Source organism: Oncorhynchus clarkii, chromosome 13 (assembly GCF_045791955.1).
Source record: "Oncorhynchus clarkii lewisi isolate Uvic-CL-2024 chromosome 13, UVic_Ocla_1.0, whole genome shotgun sequence".
Classification (NCBI taxonomy): Eukaryota; Metazoa; Chordata; class Actinopteri; order Salmoniformes; family Salmonidae; genus Oncorhynchus; species Oncorhynchus clarkii.
In genome coordinates, this window is record NC_092159.1 from 14622619 (window position 1) to 14643796 (window position 21178).

A 21178-nucleotide genomic window follows, 5' to 3' on the forward strand; every position below is an offset into this window, starting at 1 on the left:
TAAACAAACTTTTGACCGGTACTGTATATTGATCTCATCTTTCCATTGTGTTTTGTTTATTTTTATGCACCGTGCCCCTCTTTCTGTGTCGTTCAACCACTGTTTAGTGTTCTCTGTCTGTACATGAAAGTAGAGTAGAAGAAGACTTCTCTGTCTGTACATGAAAAGTAGAGTAGAAGAAGAAGAAAAAGAGGAGACCCAAAAGGAGAAGTGGAGACAAAACAATAGAACTGTGGCGAAGGGAAAGGTACTGTAATTGCTTCCACAGCTCTTAGTAGTCTTGGCTTTGGTGAGCTTGTATTTGTACACCACTGGGTCATCTTGGGAAAAAATCTAAAGAGTAGAAGTCAAAAAAACAACATTTGATGAACAAGGTCGAGGCAGACAGCGGGAAAGGACGTCATATCCAATCAAATCCGTTTAGCCCGCAGAGGACTTAGCCGGTTACCATGGCCGTGGCCTGGGTCGTCTCCTTGGTGATGGAGGCTAACCACAGATCTAGGATCAGATTCCCCTTACCCCCAACCCTAACCATACAAGGATGACAATATATTTGACCATGTATTAATGGTTAGGGTAAACTTCTACCTACTTCAGGGCCGTATTCATTACTGCACACCGTAGCAAAATGTTTTGCAACGGAAAACGAAAACAAGCCTTTCTTATTGGACAAGTCCAGGTAGTCCCTCCCAGGTAAGGTTGTTTTGAGGTTGGATCTGGGTGATTTAGGTTCTAGGTTCCATGTTCTAGACCTGGGTGGAGAACGAGCGTCGGAGAGGGGGCCGCCCCTCAGGGTGGGCGGGGCAGGGGGCGTGGTGCTCAGAGATGGAGGGCAGGTCTAGACTTCGCTGGAGATGAAGCGCCGCGAGGGAAGGAGCACATCGGGAGGGACGGGACACAGGTATGGCTGATGGTCATGTGATCTCAGTGTACGGTAGTCTTGGAACCTGGGGGAGGGGAGAGAGAAGGAGAGAACAAGGTTAAGAGGCAAGAAGGATAGGAATGTGTTAAATAATTAGAAGTACAGGGTAACTGAGGGGAATAATACAAATGGGATTGGAAGATTTAAAGAGGTAGAGGTCTGTGTTGGGAGGGGACAAGGTTTAGACAGATCGGGTTTCATAAAGTTGGAAAAGGGGAGGATATTATTACTGAACAGTATAATCTATTTAAATTAGATTTATCCAGGTTAATCATAAGGGATATGAGGGTTAACCAGGCAAGAGAACACATGTAGCAACCAAACCAATAAACTAAAGAGTAGAGGTCGACCGATTATGATTTTTCAGCGCCGATACCGATTATTGGAGGACCAAAAAGCCGATACCGATTAGTCTGACTATTTTTTTATTTTATTTATTTGTAATAATGACAATTACAACAATACTGAATGAACACTTATTTTAACTTAATATAATACATAAATAAAAATTTATTTAGCCTCAAATAAATAATGAAACATGTTCAATTTGGTTTAAATAATGCAAAAACAAAGTGTTGGAGAAGTAAAAGTACAATATGTGCTATGTAAAAAAGCTAACGTTTGAGTTCCTTGCTCAGAACATGAGAACATATGAAAGTTGGTGGTTCCTTTTAACATGAGACTTCCAAGGTAAGAGGTTTTAGGTTGTAGTTAATATAGTATTTATAGGACTATCTCTCTATACCATTTGTATTTCATATACCTTTGGCTATTGGATGTTCTTATAGGCACTATAGTATTGCCAGTGTAACAGTATAGCTTCCGTCCCTCTCCTCGCCCCTACCTGGGCTCGAACCAGAAACACATTGACAACAGCCACACTCGAAGCAGCATTACCCATGCAGAGCAAGCGGAACAACTACTCCAAGTCTCAGAGCAAGTGACGTTTGAAACGCTATTAGCGCACACCCAGCTAACTAGCTAGCCATTTCACATCGGTTACACCAGACATTAGGCTGATGGGCTTGAAGTCATAAACAGCGCTGTGCTTGGGAAGGGCTGCTGGCAAAACGCACAAAGTGCTGTTTGAATGAATGCTTACAAGCCTGCTGCTGCCTACCACCGCTCAGTCAGACTGCTCTATCAAATCATAGACTTAATTATAACATAATAACACACAGAAATACGAGCCTTTGGTCATTAATATGGTCGAATCCGGAAACTATCATTTAGAAAACAAAACGTTTATTATTTCAGTGAAATATGGAACCGTTTGGTATTTTATCTAATGGGTGGCATCCAGTCTAAATATTCTTGTTACATTGCACAACCTTCAATGTATGTCATAATTACATAAAATTCTGGCAAATTAGTTCGCAATGAGCCAGGCTGTCCAAACTGTTGCATATACCCTGACTCTGCTTGCACTGAACACCAGAGAAATGACACAATTTCACCTGGTTAATATTTTAACCTGGATTTATTTTAGCTAAATATGCAGGTTTAAAAATATATACTTCTGTGTATTGATTTTAAGAAAGGCATTGGTGTTTATGGTTAGGTACAGTCGTCCCAACGATTGTGCTTTTTTCGCAAATGCGCTTTTGTTAAATCATCCCCGAGCGTTGCATCAATTATATGCAATGCAGGACAGGCTAGATAAACAAGTAATATCATCAACCATGTGTAGTTATAACTAGTGATTATGATTGATTGATTGTTTTTTATAAGATAAGTTTAATGCTAGCTAGCAACTTACCTTGGCTTACTGCATTCGCGTAACAGGCAGGCTCCTCGTGGAGTGCAGTGAGAGGCAGGTGGTTAGAGCGTTGGACTAGTTAACTGTAAGGTTGCAAGATTGGATCCCCCGAGCTGACAAGGTGAAAATCTGTTGTTCTGCCCATGAACAAGGCAGTTAACCCACCATTCCTAGGCCGTCATTGAAAATAAGAATGTGTTCTTAACTGACTTGCCTAGTTAAATAAAGGTATAAAAAAATATATATATAAAAAAAATAATCGGCAAAATAGGCGCCCAAAAATACCGATTTCCGATTGTTATAAAAACTTGATATCTGCCCTAATTAATCGGCCATTCCGATTAATCGGTCGACCTCTACTAAAGAGATCCATGTAAGAATGAATATGAACAAATAAATGAATTGAATTCACATTCATATTTACAAGAGATGTGAGGATGGCTCATTTTATGAGAACACTATCCCCTGTGACCCCCCAGCCCTTACCTGAGGGCAACTTAACTTTTCAAGTGGACTCTCCACGCGAGGTAGGGTGGATAGTAGCATGCCGTGGGGGGGCTGAGGGCGCTGGGGGGGAAGCGGGGGCAGGGCTGATGCCGTCTGCTGGAAGTTGTTGATCACACATGTCACCTGGTAGAGAGAGGTGGAGATTGAAAGGATGGATGGAAAGATAGACACAGAGAGAGAATGAGAGCGATAGATTGAGAGAGAAGGGGTAGGGAGAGAAGGAAAGAGAGAGAGAGAGAGAGAAAGAGAGAGAGAGTGAGAGACTGTAAAAATGTGCTGCTGAAGACAAGTTATTTAAAGTGATGTAAATTGAAACATTGCAGCTCTAACTTGAAACTGAATGGGTAATGTCCCCTTCCCCACCCCTACCCCCATCTAGCCCTCATCCCCACCACTACTCCCACCACCACCCCTACCCCCATCTAGCCCTCATCCCCACCACTACTCCCACCACTACCCCTACCCCCATCCCCACCACTACCCCTACCCCCATCTAGCCCTCATCCCCACCACTACTCCCACCACTACCCCTACCCCCATCTAGCCCTCATCCCCACCTCTACTCCCACCACTACCCCTACCCCCATCTAGCCCTCATCCCCACCACTACTCCCACCACTACCCCTACCCCCATCTAGCCCTCATCCCCACCTCTACTCCCACCACTACCCCTACCCCCATCTAGCCCTCATCCCCACCACTACTCCCACCACTACCCCTACCCCCATCTAGCCCTCATCCCCACCTCTACTCCCACCACTACCCCTACCCCCATCTAGCCCTCATCCCCACCACTACTCCCACCACTACCCCTACCCCCATCTAGCCCTCATCCCCACCTCTACTCCCACCAATACCCCCATCTAGCCCTCATCCCCACCTCTACTCCCACCACCCTACCCCCATCTAGCCCTCATCCCCACCTCTACTCCCACCACTACCCCTACCCCCATCTAGCCTAGTTAAATAAAGGTAAAATTAAATAAAAATCATCCCCACCTCTACTGCCCCACCACTACCCCTACCCCCATCTCCCATCTAGCCCTAATCCCCACCCCTACACCCACCACTACACCTAACCCCATCTCCCCATCTAGCCCTCATCACTACCCCCATCTCCCCATCTAGCCCTCATCACTACCCCTACCCACATCTAACCCCATCTAGCCCTCATCTCCCCATCAACCCCCCCTACAACTAGCCCTCACCCCTCCCACCACTACCCCTACCCCCATCTAGCCCTCATCACTATCCCATATAGCCCTCATCCCCACCTCTACTCCCCCAGTCCCCACACAAGGAAGATAGCGATGGCCCCTCCAGTCAGGTATCCAACCAGGACGTTCGCCACCCTACCCCCACCTCCCCACCCCCTACTCCCCATCCCCTCACCAGGAAGGCAGCGATGGCCCCTCCGGTCAGGTATCCAGCCAGGACGTCACCCCAATGGTTCCTGTACTCCGTGACCCTCACCACCCCCACCAGCACAGCCAGGGACAGGAGGGTCAGACACAGGGTGGGCTTGGTCAGCCGGGTGCCCTTTGTACGGAACACCAGCGTCACGTACATCTGAAACACACACACAGAAAGGAATAGTTCATTTAAAAGCTACTCTGCAGACACACACACACAGAGGTGGAGGTTAAGATGCAAGCAGAGCTATACGTTCTAGATATACAGTACCTCCACAGAAGCACACACAGAGCTATACATTCTAGATATACAGTAACCCCACAGAAGCACACACAGAGCTATGAAGTCTAGATATACAGTACCTCCACAGAAGCACACACGGAGATATAAAGTCTAAATATACAGTGCCTCCACAGAAGCAGACAGAGCTATAGAGTCTAGATATACATCACCGCCACAGAAGCACACACAGAGTTATAAAGTCTAAATATACAGTACCTCCACAGAAGCACACACATAGATATAAATTCTAGATATACCCTCTACCTCCACTAAGCACATAGAAATGTACAGAAACATACATTCACACTTCAAAACACTGATATCAGAAAACATATCTCTATTCTTCCCGGTGTCACACTTTATTCCTTCCCCTCTAACTTCCCCCTAGTTCCTACCACTGTGTAGACAGCAGAGTAGATGCTGAGGGCCGCGTCCTTGGAGGGGAAGGACTTGCGTGCAGACGCAACCAGGTAGGGGTTCCCAGTGCAGGCGCGGCGCTCTGTGATGTACTGCATGGGGGACTGGCAGCCCAAGACTGTGTAGTTGGGGCGGCAGGCAGACAGGAAGTGAGGGGTCTGGTTTCCTGTCACCACCTGGCCTGCGTTGGCGAAGATGGTGGTGGCGAAGAGGCCAAAGGAGTAGACGCCTGAGGGAGTGGAGGAGGAGAACGGGGGTGGAGGAGGTGGATGGTGAGGGGAGAGGATGGGGGAGGAGAGAGAGAGGGATAGGAAGAGAGGGAGAGGAAAAGGGAGAAATAGAGAGACAAACGAGAGGGTAGAGAGAGATAAAAACCCTTCATTCAATGCTGAATGACAGTAGTGAGGCAGCATGCCCAATATAGTGCACAATATATTAGGACCAATATACACCAGGTTTAATATGGTCTAATGTACAGTGGGACCTATAGCCGAGGCTCACCCAGAAAGCGTACTATCCTGCGGAGGAGGGGGTTGAAGTAACAGCAGTCAGCCGTCACAATGGTCTTCTCCTGAGCCCCCTCCGCTTTCACAAAGAACGTTGTCACCTCTCCAATCAGAATCTACAGACAGACGAACAGACGGACGGATGGGCAGACAGACAGAGAGAAAGGCAGAGAGGTTAGTGTAAAACACTGAAAGAGCTACGAGCAAATCCAAACCCACTACATAAGAACGGTATCCTGTATTTGTTCACAGTATACTCAGTTCTTGTATATGGCATTATTTATGTCTAGTTTCAGCCAAACACAGTAACCTATGTGGTCATACAGTATTAACAGTACAACAACTGGAAGTATTCCATTCTGTTACTTTCCTCTGGGGAAGAAACCCACCGACTGTACATTACATTTTTATGGTTGCTGAATAATCAATGTTCAGTGGAGGAAACAGCAGGGCAGGACCCTGGTTTAGTGTGGAGAGGAGGTGGGTACTGGTTTAGTGTGGAGAGGAGGTGGGGACTGGTTTAGTGTGGAGAGGAGGTGGGTACTGGTTTAGTGTGGAGAGGAGGTGGGGACTGGTTTAGTGTGGAGAGGAGGTGGGGACTGGTTTAGTGTGGAGAGGTGGTGGGTACTGGTTTAGTGTGGAGAGGAGGTGGGGACTGGTTTAGTGTGGAGAGGAGGTGGGTACTGGTTTAGTGTGGAGAGGAGGTGGGTACTGGTTTAGTGTGGAGAGGAGGTGGGTACTGGTTTAGTGTGGAGAGGAGGTGGGTACTGGTTTAGTGTGGAGAGGAGGTGGGTACTGGTTTAGTGTGGAGAGGAGGTGGGTACTGGTTTAGTGTGGAGAGGAGGTGGGGACTGGTTTAGTGTGGAGAGGAGGTGGGGACTGGTTTAGTGTGGAGAGGTGGTGGGTACTGGTTTAGTGTGGAGAGGAGGTGGGTACTGGTTTAGTGTGGAGAGGAGGTGGGTACTGGTTTAGTGTGGAGAGGAGGTGTGTACTGGTTTAGTGTGGAGAGGAGGTGGGTACTGGTTTAGTGTGGAGAGGAGGTGGGGACTGGTTTAGTGTGGAGAGGTGGTGGGTACTGGTTTAGTGTGGAGAGGAGGTGGGTACTGGTTTAGTGTGGAGAGGAGGTGGGTACTGGTTTAGTGTGGAGAGGAGGTGTGGAGAGGAGGTGGGTACTGGTTTAGTGTGGAGAGGAGGTGGGGACTGGTTTAGTGTGGAGAGGAGGTGGGACTGGTTTAGTGTGGAGAGGAGGTGGGGACTGGTTTAGTGTGGAGAGGAGGTGGGGACTGGTTTAGTGTGGAGAGGAGGTGGGGACTGGTTTAGTGTGGAGAGGAGGTGGGTACTGGTTTAGTGTGGAGAGGAGATGGTTTAGTGTGGAGAGGAGGTGGGGACTGGTTTAGTGTGGAGAGGAGGTGGGTACTGGTTTAGTGTGGAGAGGAGGTGGGTACTGGTTTAGTGTGGAGAGGAGGTGGGTACTGGTTTAGTGTGGAGAGGAGGTGGGGACTGGTTTAGTGTGGAGAGGAGGTGGGACTGGTTTAGTGTGGAGAGGAGGTGGGTACTGGTTTAGTGTGGAGAGGAGGTGGGTACTGGTTTAGTGTGGAGAGGAGGTGGGTACTGGTTTAGTGTGGAGAGGAGGTGAGGACTGGTTTGGTGTGGAGAGGAGGTGGGTACTGGTTTAGTGTGGAGAGGAGGTGGGGACTGGTTTAGTGTGGAGAGGTGGTGGGTACTGGTTTAGTGTGGAGAGGAGGTGGGGACTGGTTTAGTGTGGAGAGGAGGTGGGTACTGGTTTAGTGTGGAGAGGAGGTGGGTACTGGTTTAGTGTGGAGAGGAGGTGGGTACTGGTTTAGTGTGGAGAGGAGGTGGGGACTGGTTTAGTGTGGAGAGGAGGTGGGTACTGGTATAGTGTGGAGAGGAGGTGGGTACTGGTTTAGTGTGGAGAGGAGGTGGGTACTGGTTTAGTGTGGATAGGAGGTGGGTACTGGTTTAGTGTGGAGAGGAGGTGGGTACTGGTTTAGTGTAGAGAGGAGGTGGGTACTGGTTTAGTGTGGAGAGGAGGTGGGTACTGGTTTTGTGTGGAGAGGAGGTGGGTACTGGTTTAGTGTGGAGAGGAGGTGTGTACTGGTTTAGTGTGGAGAGGAGATGGGTAATGGTTTAGTGTGAAGAGGAGGTGGGTACTGGTATAGTGGAGAGAGATGGGTACTGGTATAGTGGGTACTGGTATAGTGGGAAGAGGTGGGTACTGGTCTGGTATAGTGGGGAGAGGTGGGTAATGGCATAGTGGGGAGAGGTGGGTACTGGTATAGTGGGGAGAAGTGGGTACTGGCATAGAGGGGAGAGGTGGGTATTGGTATTGTGGGTAGAGGTGGGTACTGGTATAGTGGGGAGAGGTGGGTACTGGCATAGTGGGGAGAGGTGGGTATTGGTATAGTGGGGAGAGGTGGGTACTGGTATAGTGGGTAGAGGTGGGTACTGGCATAGTGGGGAGAGGTGGGTACTGGCATAGTGGGGAGAGGTGGGTACTGGCATAGTGGGAAGAGGTGGGTACTGGTATAGTGGGTAGAGGTGGGTACTGGCATAGTGGGGAGAGGTGGGTACTGGCATAGTGGGGAGAGGTGGGTACTGGCATAGTGGGGAGAGGTGGGTACTGGTATAGTCGGGAGAGGTGGGTACTGGCATAGTGGGGAGAGGTGGGTACTGGCATAGTGGGGAGAGGTGGGTACTGGCATAGTGGGGAGAGGTGGGTACTGGCATAGTGGGGAGAGGTGGGTACTGGCATAGTGGGGAGAGGTGGGTACTGGCATAGTGGAGAGAGGTGGGTACTGGCATAGTGGGGAGAGGTGGGTAATGGCATAGTGGGGAGAGGTGGGTACTGGCATAGTGGGGAGAGGTGGGTACTGGCATAGTGGGGAGAGTGGGTACTGGCATAGTGGGGAGAGATGGGTACTGGTATAGTGGGGAGACGTGGGTACTGGCATAGTGGGGAGAGTGGGTACTGGCATAGTGGGGAGAGGTGGGTACTGGTATAGTGGGGAGACGTGGGTACTGACATAGTGGGGAGAGTGGGTACTGGCATAGTGGGGAGAGTGGGTAGTGGTATATTTTTCTCTCATAGACAAAGATGTAGATGACGCAGTTATGTGAAAGACATAACTACTGTTAGAGATATAACTACTGTATAGAGATATAACTACTGCAGAGAGATATAACTACTGTATAGAGATATAACTCCTGTATAGAGATATAACTACTGCATAGAGATATAACTCCTGTATAGAGATATAACTACTGCATAGAGATATAACTACTGCATAGAGATATAACTCCTGTATAGAGATATAACTCCTGTATAGAGATATAACTACTGTATAGAGATATAACTCCTGTATAGAGATATAACTACTGTATAGAGATATAACTCCTGTATAGAGATATAACTACTGCATAGAGATATAACTCCTGTATAGAGATATAACTACTGCATAGAGATATAACTACTGCATAGAGATATAACTCCTGTATAGAGATATAACTACTGTATAGAGATATAACTCCTGTATAGAGATATAACTCCTGTATAGAAATATAACTACTGTATGTTATATACCCTTTGTTGGCAATGGTCGTTGCACAATGGTCGGTGGCTGACTAAATACATATAAATACAATAAATAAATTTTGCCCCACTGTATCTAGTTCTATTGATAGTTCTATATACATTGATACTGCTGCTTAACACAGCGGACAAGATTTACCATGTGACGTGGTTGTAAACTGTTTTTCTGGCTGAGAAGACGTCATTAGCTAACCAGATTACAACCACATAGACATTTTTTACTGTTTGCAACAACAAAAAGGGTGTAAAAACCAGTAAACAACCTGACCAGAACGTCAGGAAAACGTCAGGAAAACGTCACAGTACATCCAGTTTTGCCCCACTGGCATTTACAACAGCCATGGTTCAGCAGGGTTATTATGCCTTCCCAATAGTACCCATGTATAGCAACGACCAAAAGTAGTCTTAAACGGGGATGTGTCCCAAATGGCACCCTATTCCATGCATAGTGCACTACTTTTGACCAGGGTCCATGGGGTTCTGGTCAAAAGTAGTGCACTATAGGATAATAGGGTGCCATGTGGGATGCAAACGATGCTATTCATATGCATGGTCTCTGTCCCTACGGGTGCTGAGCTCTGAAGATGACTCAACCACATCACAGGCTAACGCTAATACTGTCTCCTCTCATTCCCCTTCACCCTACACAGGCCTGAGGGCCCCGGTGAGGGCTCAGATGTTAGCGTACACTCCTAGAAAAAAGGGTTCCAAAAGGGTTCTTCGGCCGTCCCCATAGGATCATATTTTTGGGTTCCAGGAAGAACGCCTTTCCACAGAGGGTTCTACATGGAACCCAAAAGGGTTCTCCTGTTGGGACAGCCACAGAAACACTTTTGGAACCCTTTTTTCTAAGATTGTACGTACGTGTGTGTGTGCATGCGTGTGTGTGTGTCTGTTTACCGCTCCATAGCCCGAGGAGGGCCATGTAGTGGCAGAAATCTAGGTCTGGTCTTCTAATCATCTGTCAGAGTGTGAGAGTCACACTTGAAGGCTTGGCTGTCTTGAATAGCAGAGGAGAAGTGAGGAGAGGAGACGGGAGGAGAGGAGGAGGAGATGTGTAGGGCTTTGTAGGATCCTTGATCCTTCCCTTGTGATGTCAGACTATCTGAAGTAATGTGAAGGCTGTGCAAGAGCAGAACGATGTTTTTCAAATAGAAGGAACAGTATCTAGCATCAGAGAATACTCTTTTCAGGGATTCCCAAACTCTTTAGATACATTTTTCAAACTCCTGGATGAATGCTGTAGTTCAATTAAATCTTATTACATACTGATCTAAACACATAATCTTCCATGTTACACAGGCGGTTCTACATGGAACCCAAAATAGTTCTACCTGGAACCAAAAGGGTTTCTACCTGGAACCAAAAAAGGTTATTCAAAGGGTTCTCCTATGGGGACAGCCGAATAATCCTTTTAGGGTCTAGATTGCACCATTTTTTCTAATAGTGTTCAGTATGCGGTGAGATTTAGCTATGTAGCGTTTTAGCATCCCACGCTCCTACCGCACCATGCATATTGCATGATCATGGACCCTACATCCTCGGTCTCTCTCTGTCAAAGGGTCTTGTGATCATTGGAGGGGCTCAGCAGTATTCTGATCAGAGCTGTTTGGAGGATCTAACAGGGGTTAGGGAGATAAAGGGCTTGTGTGTGAGTATGTGTGAATCTGTGTCAAAGGGAAGGTCTCTCTCTGTGTGTGTGTGTGTGTGTGTGTGTGTGTGTGTGTGTGTGTGTGTGTGAGATCAGATGAGTGGTTGTGTGTGTGTGTGCTACTGAGGATCTAAAGAGAAGAGGTTGAAACAGGGGTTGTGCGATCCACTGGGCTAACTCCCACTATGACCACCATAATAGAGAGTGTGTTTGCTAGGTGTGTGTGTGTGTGTGTGTGTGTGGAAGTGAGGAAGTGAGTGGTGAGGTAGGGATGTGAGGAAGTGAGTGGAGAAGCAGGGATGTGAGGAAGTGAGTGGTGAAGCAGGGATGTGAGGAAGTGAGTGGTGAAGCAGGGATGTGAGGAAGTGAGTGGTGAAGCAGGGATGTGAGGAAGTGAGTGGAGAAGCAGGGATGTGAGGAAGTGAGTGGAGAAGCAGGGATGTGAGGAAGTGAGCGGTGAAGCAGGGATGTGAGGAAGTGAGTGGGGAAGCAGGGATGTGAGGAAGTGAGTGGTGAAGCAGGGATGTGAGGAAGCAGGGATGTGAGGAAGTGAGTGGGGAAGCAGGGATGTGAGGAAGTGAGTGGTGAAGCAGGGATGTGAGGAAGTGAGTGGAGAAGCAGGGATGTGAGGAAGCAGGGATGTGAGGAAGTGAGTGGGGAAGCAGGGATGTGAGGAAGTGAGTAGGGAAGCAGGGATGTGAGGAAGCAGGGATGTGAGGAAGTGAGTGGGGAAGCAGGGATGTGAGGAAGTGAGTGGAGAAGCAGGGATGTGAGGAAGCAGGGATGTGAGGAAGTGAGTGGGGAAGCAGGGATGTGAGGAAGTGAGTGGGGAAGCAGGGATGTGAGGAAGTGAGTGGAGAAGCAGGGATGTGAGGAAGTGAGTGGGGAGGCAGGGATGTGAGGAGGTGAGTGGGGAAGCAGGGATGTGAGGAAGTGAGTGGTGAAGCAGGGATGTGAGGAAGCAGGGATGTGAGGAAGTGAGTAGGGAAGCAGGGATGTGAGGAAGCAGGGATGTGAGGAAGTGAGTGGGGAAGCAGGGATGTGAGGAAGTGAGTGGTGAAGCAGGGATGTGAGGAAGCAGGGATGTGAGGAAGCAGGGATGTGAGGAAGTGAGCGGTGAAGCAGGGATGTGAGGAAGCAGGGATGTGAGGAAGCAGGGATGTGAGGATGTGAGGACAGCGGTATAACTATGGGACTCAAACAGAGAGGTAAATGGAGAACAGCTATGGTGTAAAACAGTTATGGTGTAAAACAGTTATGGTGTAAAACAGTTATGGTGTGAAACAGCTATGGTGTAAAACAGTTATGGTGTAAAACCGTTATGGTGTAAAACAGTTATGGTGTAAAACAGCTATGGTGTAAAACAGTTATGGTGTAAAACAGTTATGGTGTAAAACCGTTATGGTGTAAAACAGTTATGGTGTAAAACAGTTATGGTGTAAAACCGTTATGGTGTAAAACCGTTATGGTGTAAAACAGCTATGGTGTAAAACCGTTATGGTGTAAAACAGTTATGGTGTGAAACAGCTATGGTGTAAAACCGTTATGGTGTAAAACCGTTATGGTGTAAAACAGCTATGGTGTAAAACCGTTATGGTGTAAAACAGTTATGGTGTAAAACCGTTATGGTGTAAAACAGTTATGGTGTAAAAACCGTTATGGTGTAAAACAGTTATGGTGTAAAACAGTTATGGTGTAAAACAGCTATGGTGTAAAACAGTTATGGTGTAAAACCGTTATGGTGTAAAACAGTTATGGTGTGAAACAGTTATGGTGTAAAACAGTTATGGTGTGAAACAGTTATGGTGTAAAACAGCTATGGTGTAAAACAGTTATGGTGTAAAACAGCTATGGTGTAAAACAGTTATGGTGTAAAACAGTTATGGTGTGAAACAGTTATGGTGTAAAACAGCTATGGTGTAAAACCGTTATGGTGTAAAACAGTTATGGTGTAAAACAGTTATGGTGTAAAACAGCTATGGTGTAAAACAGTTATGGTGTAAAACAGTTATGGTGTAAAACAGCTATGGTGTAAAACCGTTATGGTGTAAAACCGTTATGGTGTAAAACTGTTATGGTGTAAAACCGTTATGGTGTAAAACAGCTATGTTGTAAAACCGTTATGGTGTAAAACCGTTTGTGAACACAGGGTCTATTTGTTTGGATGTGGAGTGGAGGTTGTGTGTAATGTCATTGTGCTCTCTTGTGCTCCTACTCTGTTGTACTTTGAACCTTTTAATCCAAATATGGATTCTGATTCCCGACAGGAACTGGATGCACAGTTGGAGGACAACCCTGTAACCTCAGGATCTCACCACAGGCGCGATTCTAGTGTGCCGTCAAACGTCAACACAACTCAATGGAAACCCATTAGATGAGTCGATGCTTGAAATCGACCCAATATGGCAACCCTAATTAACAGAACCAACATCGCTACCCGTCTTATAATGGACTGTAATGGACTTCACACCGGCCTCACTTCAATATTAACACACACAACACATGTTAAGTGACTGAGCATTCCCCACGTTTGGTTCAGTGTTAGCCTCCAGGCCTAATGTTAGTGGTGATGGTTAGTGTTTAGTGTTAGTCTGTAGTGTGTGTCTTTTTACAGGTGAGATACCAGTGTTCTACTACAGCAGTATGAAGGGAGGGGAAACATAATAACACATTTTAAACAGTCAGCTATGGCACATCCTCTAACCAGGAGCCTTTACATTATTAACATGCACAAGTACACACACACACACACACACACAGACACACACACACACACACACACACACACACACACACACACACACATATACTGTACGTGTGCGCACGTACAGTACCAGGCATACACACACAAACACACCGCTGCACAGGCCTATGGGCATGAATACGCACAGACACACACACACTGAGGTTTGCTTGCAATGTCGGGCCCTTTGTGGATTCATGTGAACGGCTGCTGCCACAATATTATCAATAGGTAAACACTCTTAAAGAGACTTAGACTGTGTTAGACATACTGGTGACAATGAGTTTACATAACTGGCACTCACAGAGGAGTAGAACCTACAAATACTGGTATTCTGCTGTCTGTGACACTCGAAGACACTGCTGGACTCCAACGTGGAGCTTTAGATCAGAAGATAAGAAGTGAAGAGTGGACTGACAGACAGATGTGAAACACTAGTTAGAACAGATCAAATGAATCAAAGATGGACCTGCTCCTTCCTGCTGACTTTCAAGAGTAGCAGGAAGGGATGGAGGAAAGGAGAGGGAGAAAGAGAGAGAGATAGAGAGAGAGAGATAGAGAGAGAGAGCAACAGAGAGAGAGAGAGGGGGAGGGAGAGAGACAGAGAGAGAGAGCAACAGAGAGAGAGAGGGGGGGGGGAAGAGACAGAGAGAGAGAGCAACAGAGAGAGAGCGATGAAGATGAAGAAAAATGAGGGAGAGAGAGAGAGAGAGAGACAGAGAGAGAGAGAGAGAGAGAGGGGGGGAGACAGAGAGAGACAGAGAGAGAGACAGAGAGAGAGAGGGGGGGGAGACAGAGAGAGACAGAGAGAGAGACAGAGAGAGAGAGAGGGGGGGAGACAGAGAGAGAGAGACAGAGAGAGAGAGAGGGGAGGGAGAAGGACAGAGAGAGAGAGCAACAGAGAGAGAGCGATGAAGATAAAGAAAAATGAGGGAGGAGAGAGAGAGATGAAGATTAAGAAAAATGAGGGAGGAGAGAGAGAGAGACAGAGAGAGAGAGAGAGAGAGAGGGGGGGAGGGAGAGAGACAGAGAGAGAAAGAAGATGATAGATGAGGGTGACCAACGATGACTGATACTGGCTGTCTTCTCCTTCATTGCTGTGTTTTCCTTTGAAGTGTGTATATGTGTTTGTGTGTGTGTATGTGTGTGTGTGTGTGTGTGTGTGTGTGTGTGTGTGTGTGTGTGTGTGTGAGAGAGAGTCTATGTGAGAGGATCACATTCCAACAGTGGAGCGTGTTCAGGAGTCACAGCCGTTTACAATAGAAGAGGAGAATGGATGATGGAGAGACGAGGGGAGAGGTTAATAAGTGATAGAGATTTTATAATGATTTAATAAGATAATGTTGATGGGCAGCGGTAGGGTTGGGCGGTATGCAGATATTCATACCGTCGTACCGTTTCTGTACCATACCGGAGCATACGGTATTACCAGAAGTGCACACAAGGGGTGCTATTTCAACCTAAATTATGATGATTATTATATCTGTTTTTTTTGACGAACCAAACAATTTAGGCAACAGGGACCTTGATCCAGGAAGGGATTGAATGTCTCTGCTGTAACCTAGAAGCTTGATCTTGACATGTAGCCACCTAGCTACCAAGTCAGCAAACCAAATCCAAAGCTGGATGTCATTTATTTGACACATCTTATTTTCCTTATAGATATACTTAACTTATAAGCAGTGGTATAGCACACACCCACGCACACACCCACGCTCACACCCACGCACACACCCACGCAAAAAAGTAACTCAAATAAACGAAATGTAAACAAAGCGTTCCACAGGGATGCTGGTCGACTCCAATGCTTCCCACAGTTGTGTCAAGTTGTCTGGATGTCCTTTGGGTGGTGGACCATTTTTGATACACACAGGAAACTGCTGAGTGTGAAAAGCCCAGCAGCGCTGCAGTTCTTGACACAAACCTGTACCTTTTGGGATTCTGTGCATATTGTTTTGTATTGCTAGTCAAACCTATGCAAGTGACAACAATGAACTTTGATTTGATATTTCCCTATTGTTCGTTACACATCGTCATCTCACGGTATACACAAGCATGTGTGTGTGTGTGTGTGTGTGTGTGTGTGATGGGGTCTCGATGCATATACTTAGTGCCTTACACATTCTATATAAAAACGTTTGTAATAAATAACAGTTGAAGTCAGAAGTTTACATTCAGTTAGATTGGAGTAATTAAAACTAGTTTGAGTCAATTGGAAGTGTACCAGTGGATGTATTTCAAGGCCTACCTTCAAACTCAGTGCCTCTTTGCTTGACATCATTGGAAAATCAAAAGAAATCAGCCAAGACCTCAGAAAAAAAATGTAGACCTGCACAAGTCTGGTTCATCCTTGGGAGCAATTTACAAACATCTGAAGGTACCACGTTCATCTGTACAAACAATAGTACGCAAGTATAAACACCATGGGACCACGCAGCCGTCATACCGCTCAGGAAGGAGACGCGTTCTGTCTCCTAGAGATGAACGTACTTTGGTGCGAAAAGTGCAAATCAATCCCAGAACTCCAGCAAAGGACCTTGTGAAGATGCTGGAGGAAACAGGTACAAAAGTATCTATATACAGAGTAAAACGGGTCCTATATCGATATAACCTGAAAGGCCGCTCAGTAAGGAAGAAGCCACTGCTCCAAAACCACCACAAAAAAGCCAGACTGCGGTTTGAAACTGCACATGGGGACAAAAATCATACTTGTTGGAGAAATGTCCTCTGGTCTGATGAAACAAAAATAGAACTGTTTGGCCATAATGACCGTCGTTATGTTTGGAGGAAAAAGGGGGAGGCTTGCAAGCCGAAGAACACCATCCCAACCGTGAAGCATGGGGGTGGCAGCATCATGTTGTGGGGGTGCTTTGCTGCAGGAGGGACTGGTGCACTTCACAATATAGATGGCATCATGAGAACGAAAATTAAGTGGATATACTGAAGCAACATCTCAAGACATCAGTCAGGAAATTAAAGCTTGTTTGCAAATGGGCCAATGACCTCAAGCATACTTCCAAAGTTGTGGCAAAATGGCTTAAGGACAACAAAGTCAAGGTGACTGACGGCAATCCTATAGAAAATTTGTGGGCAGAACTGAAAACGTGTGTTCAAGCAAGGATGCCTACAAACCTGACTCAGTTACACCAGCTCTGTCAGGAGGAATTTGCCAAAATTCAACTTATTGTGGAAAACTTGTGGAATTCTACCCGAAACGTTTGACCCAAGTTAAACAATTTAAAGGCAATGCTACCAAATACTAATAATGAGTGTATGTAAATTTCTGACCCACTGGGAATGTGATGGAAGAAATATAAGCCCAAATAAATCATTCTCTCTAATATTATTTTGACATTTCACATTCTTAAAATAAAGTGGTGATCTTAACTGACCTAAGACAGGGAATTTTTACAAGATTAAATGATAGGAATTGTGAAAAACTGAGTTTAAATGTGTTTGGCTAAGGTGTATGTAAACTTCCGACTTCAACTGTACATGGCATAGAGTCTCACAAACCAGTCCTAGTGTTACCATGACGATTTAGCTTCCTACCCACACTCTCTCTTGCTCTTCCTTCTCTCTCATCCTTCCTTTATTCTCTCTTTCATTCCTGCCTGGGCAGACTTCCCGGTCGCTTTGTGGAGAATCTAGGTTATAGTCCAGACCATTTCTCCCCTTCCATCGCTCTCTTTCTATTCCATTTCATATGATCTCCCTCTCTCTTTCTACTTCATGTCATATGATCTCTCTCTCTCTACTCCATTTCATATGATCTACCTCTCTCTTTCTACTCCATTTCATATGATCTCCCTCTCTCTTTCTACTCCATTTCATATGATCTCCCTCTCTCTTTCTACTCCATTTCATATGATCTCCCTCTCTCCTTCTACTCCATTTCATATGATACTCCATTTCATATGATCTCCCTCTCTCCTTCTACTCCATTTCATATGATCTCCCTCTCTCTTTCTACTCCATTTCATATGATCTCCCTCTCTCTTTCTACTCCATTTCATATGATACTCCATTTCATATGATCTCCCTCTCTCTTTCTACTCCATTTCATATGATCTCCCTCTCTCTTTCTACTCCATTTCATATGATCTCCCTCTCTCTTTCTGTCCTTCCCTCTCTTTCTATCCCTATTTTTTTCTCCTCGCAGTTCAACAAAATCCTGTTTAGTTGGACAAAGACACACAGACAGACAGACAGACAGACAGAAAGACAGACAGACAGACACACAGACACACAGACACACAGACACACAGACAGAGACACACACACAGACAGACATACAGACATACATACAGACACACAGAGACACACAGACAGACAGACAGACACACACAGACAGACAGACAGACAGACAGACAGACAGACAGACAGACAGACAGACAGAGGGTAGTCTACTCTCTCTCACCTATTTTTCTTTATATTGGGAGGAACCAATCTCAATATCCAGGTCCCATTCAGTGGGACCGAGACAGAGGGGAAGGGTGTTGATGTGACACCACCACTATCCTCTGTCCTCTGGCTCTCTCTGGTTGCGTCCTAAATGTCACCCTTTCCCCGACATATATAGTGCACTACTTTTGCCCAGGGCCCATACCAAAAGTAGTGCACTATATATGGAATAGGGTGCCATTTGGGACACAATCTATGTATGGTTATCAGCAGCAGCAGCTCTATCTGCCTGTCAGGATCCATTCCATAATTCAGGAGGAGAAGGGGACTTCCTACGGCTTGACTGACAGGCAACACAAACACACAAACAACAAGCCTCTCTGTCTCTCTCTCTCTCTCTCTCTCTCTCTCTCTCTCTCTCTCTCTCTCTCTCTCTCTCTCTCTCTCTCTCTCTCTCTCTCTCTCTCTCTCTCTCCCTCCCCCTCTATCATTCTCTGTCGTTCTTCCTCTTTCCTACTTTCTTCTTTCCTCCCCCTCTACTCTCTTTTCTCTTTATATCCCCCTCTAAACTCCCTCTCTCTCTCTGCTCTCTATCCTTCTCCTCTTTCTCTCCCAGTCTTCCCCTCTTCTCTCTGTCTTCCCCCTTTCCTCTCTACTGTCTCTCTCTTTTTCTCCTTTCGCTACCTCGCCCTCTCTCCCTCTCCATAATGTTCCAAGGGCTTAGCAGCAGAACAGAGAACAGCTCTTCAGGGCACCAGTATTTAGCATTAGGTATGTGTGTGGGTGTGTGTGTGTGTGTGACCCAGATATTTACAAAGTTTCTAAAATAGCTCTTCAACTTCAAGCTGAGTTCCCATTCCCCACGTCCCCTCCTATAGGGCACATGTATTATATGTAGGGTATTTTCAGACTTTATTGAACAGACAACGAGGATAACAGCGTGGAAAGATAGACGTTGTGTCAAAAGGCAGTAGGCCGGGGTTTAAACCTACTGTATGCCGACACCGTAGACGTGTACTGGAGGCTGCGGCATTACTGCTACACCAGCCAGACTACTTCCACATTCTATACATGGCTAACATGACCAAACGTTAACGCTGTTGAGCAGACGATCAGTTCAAATGTTAAACTGGTAAGTGCTTGTAACTCAACCCTCTCATTGTGTAGGTCCAAGGGTGGCTTGTCACATACAACACACGCACACACAACACACACGCACTCACACAGACACACACACATGTAATTAGCCACCGGGGCTTACAGTCCAGATATGGTATAAGTAGTGCTTCCAACTGCAGTGTTGCCATGTAGATGGCTACTGTAATTACTACTAGAGGCTGAGTGGTGTGTGTGTGTGTGTGTGTGTGTGTGTGTGTGTGTGTTGGCCAGAATTGTGCCCCACTTAGCCTTGGCATTCCCAATGGCTCTCATAGTGTGTAGAGCCTCCACACACACACACCTGCACACACACACCTACACACACACACACACACGACACACACACACACACACACACTGGTGGTGAGATGTATCCGTCACACAGAATGTAACCCATTTCCGTAGCTGGAAGTGAAGGATGCTATAGCTGCCTGCTGTCCGCCCACACACACCAGACTACAGTGCCCTGTGATGTGCAGAGATGTTCTCCCTCGTATACAGATAGATAGAGGCAGACACATATTCACACACACGCAAGCAGGTAGTTCGCACACACACTTGCATGGATGCACATATACAGTAAAACACACTTAACATGCTGTACAGATTCACTGTCTCTCACAAATGCTGTCATCTCCACATAGACAAGCACAAACCCACCCACCCACCCACCCACCCACCCACCCACCCATCCATTTATACTGAACAAAAATAGAAACGCATCATGCAACAATTTCAAAGATTTTACTGAGTTACAGTTCATATGAGGAAATCGGTCAATTGAAATAAATTCATTAGGCCCTAATCTATAGATTTCACATGACTTGGGAATGCAGATATTCACAGTTAGTCATCTGTTAGTCACAGATACCTTAAAAAAAGTTAGGGTCGTGGATCAGAAAACCAGTCCGTATCTGGTGTGACCACCATTTGCCTCATGCAGCGCAGCACATCTCCTTCTCATAGAGTTGATCAGGCTGTTGATTGTGGCCTGTGGAATGTTGTCCCACTCCTCTTCAATGGCTGGATATTGGAGGGAACTGGAGGACGCTTTCGTACATGTTGATCCAGAGCATCCCGAACATGCTCAATGGGTGACATGTCTGGTGAGTATACAGGCCATGGAAGAACTGGGGCATTTTCAGCTTCTAAGAATTGTGTACAGGTCCTCGTGACATGGGGCCGTGCGTTATCATACTGAAACATGAGGTAATGGCGGTCCTGGTATCTCTGAGCATTCAGATTGTCATCGATAAAATGCAAATGTGTTTGTTCTCTGTAGATTATGCCTGCTCATACCATAACCCCACCGCCACCATGGGGCACTCTGTTCACAACAGTTGGTACTGCCAAATTCTCTAGCACTACGTTGGAGGCGGCTTATGGTAGAGAAATTATCTGGCAACAGCTCTGGTGGACATTCCTGCAGTCAACATGCCAATTGCACGCTCCTTCAAAACTTGGGAAATCTGGGGCATTGTGCTGTGTGACAATACTGCACATTTTAGAGTGACCTTTTATTGTCCCAAGCACAAGGTGCACCTGTGAATGTCATGCTGTTTAATGAGCTTCTTGTTATGCCACACCTGTCAGGTGGATGGATTATCTTGGCAAAGGAGAAATGCTCACTAACAGGGATGTACACAAATGTGTGCACAAAATTAGACAGAAATAAGCTTTTTGTGGGTATGGGTACTTTTATTTTAGCTCATGAAACATGGGACCAACACTTTACATGTTGCGTTTATATTATTGTTCAGTGTACATACAATCTAATGTCCAAAGCCAGAGATTGCAGAAGTTCCA

General features: G+C 46.2%; 1 protein-coding gene across 2 annotated transcripts in view; it reads right to left on the reverse strand.

Moving 5' to 3' along the window:
- Positions 1-221: 221 nt before the first annotated feature.
- Positions 222-21178, reverse strand: part of LOC139423775 (phospholipid phosphatase-related protein type 5-like) — a 50795-nt gene continuing 29838 nt past the window's right edge. For both annotated transcript variants that reach the window (XM_071175408.1, XM_071175409.1), the window contains 5 exons: positions 5802-5922; positions 5279-5529; positions 4581-4757; positions 3184-3311; positions 222-947 (listed from right to left, as the gene is read on the reverse strand). In XM_071175408.1, the coding sequence (XP_071031509.1) occupies positions 839-947; positions 3184-3311; positions 4581-4757; positions 5279-5529; positions 5802-5922 (786 nt within the window). In that variant the 3' untranslated portion in view covers positions 222-838. The remainder of the gene's footprint in view (positions 948-3183; positions 3312-4580; positions 4758-5278; positions 5530-5801; positions 5923-21178) is intronic.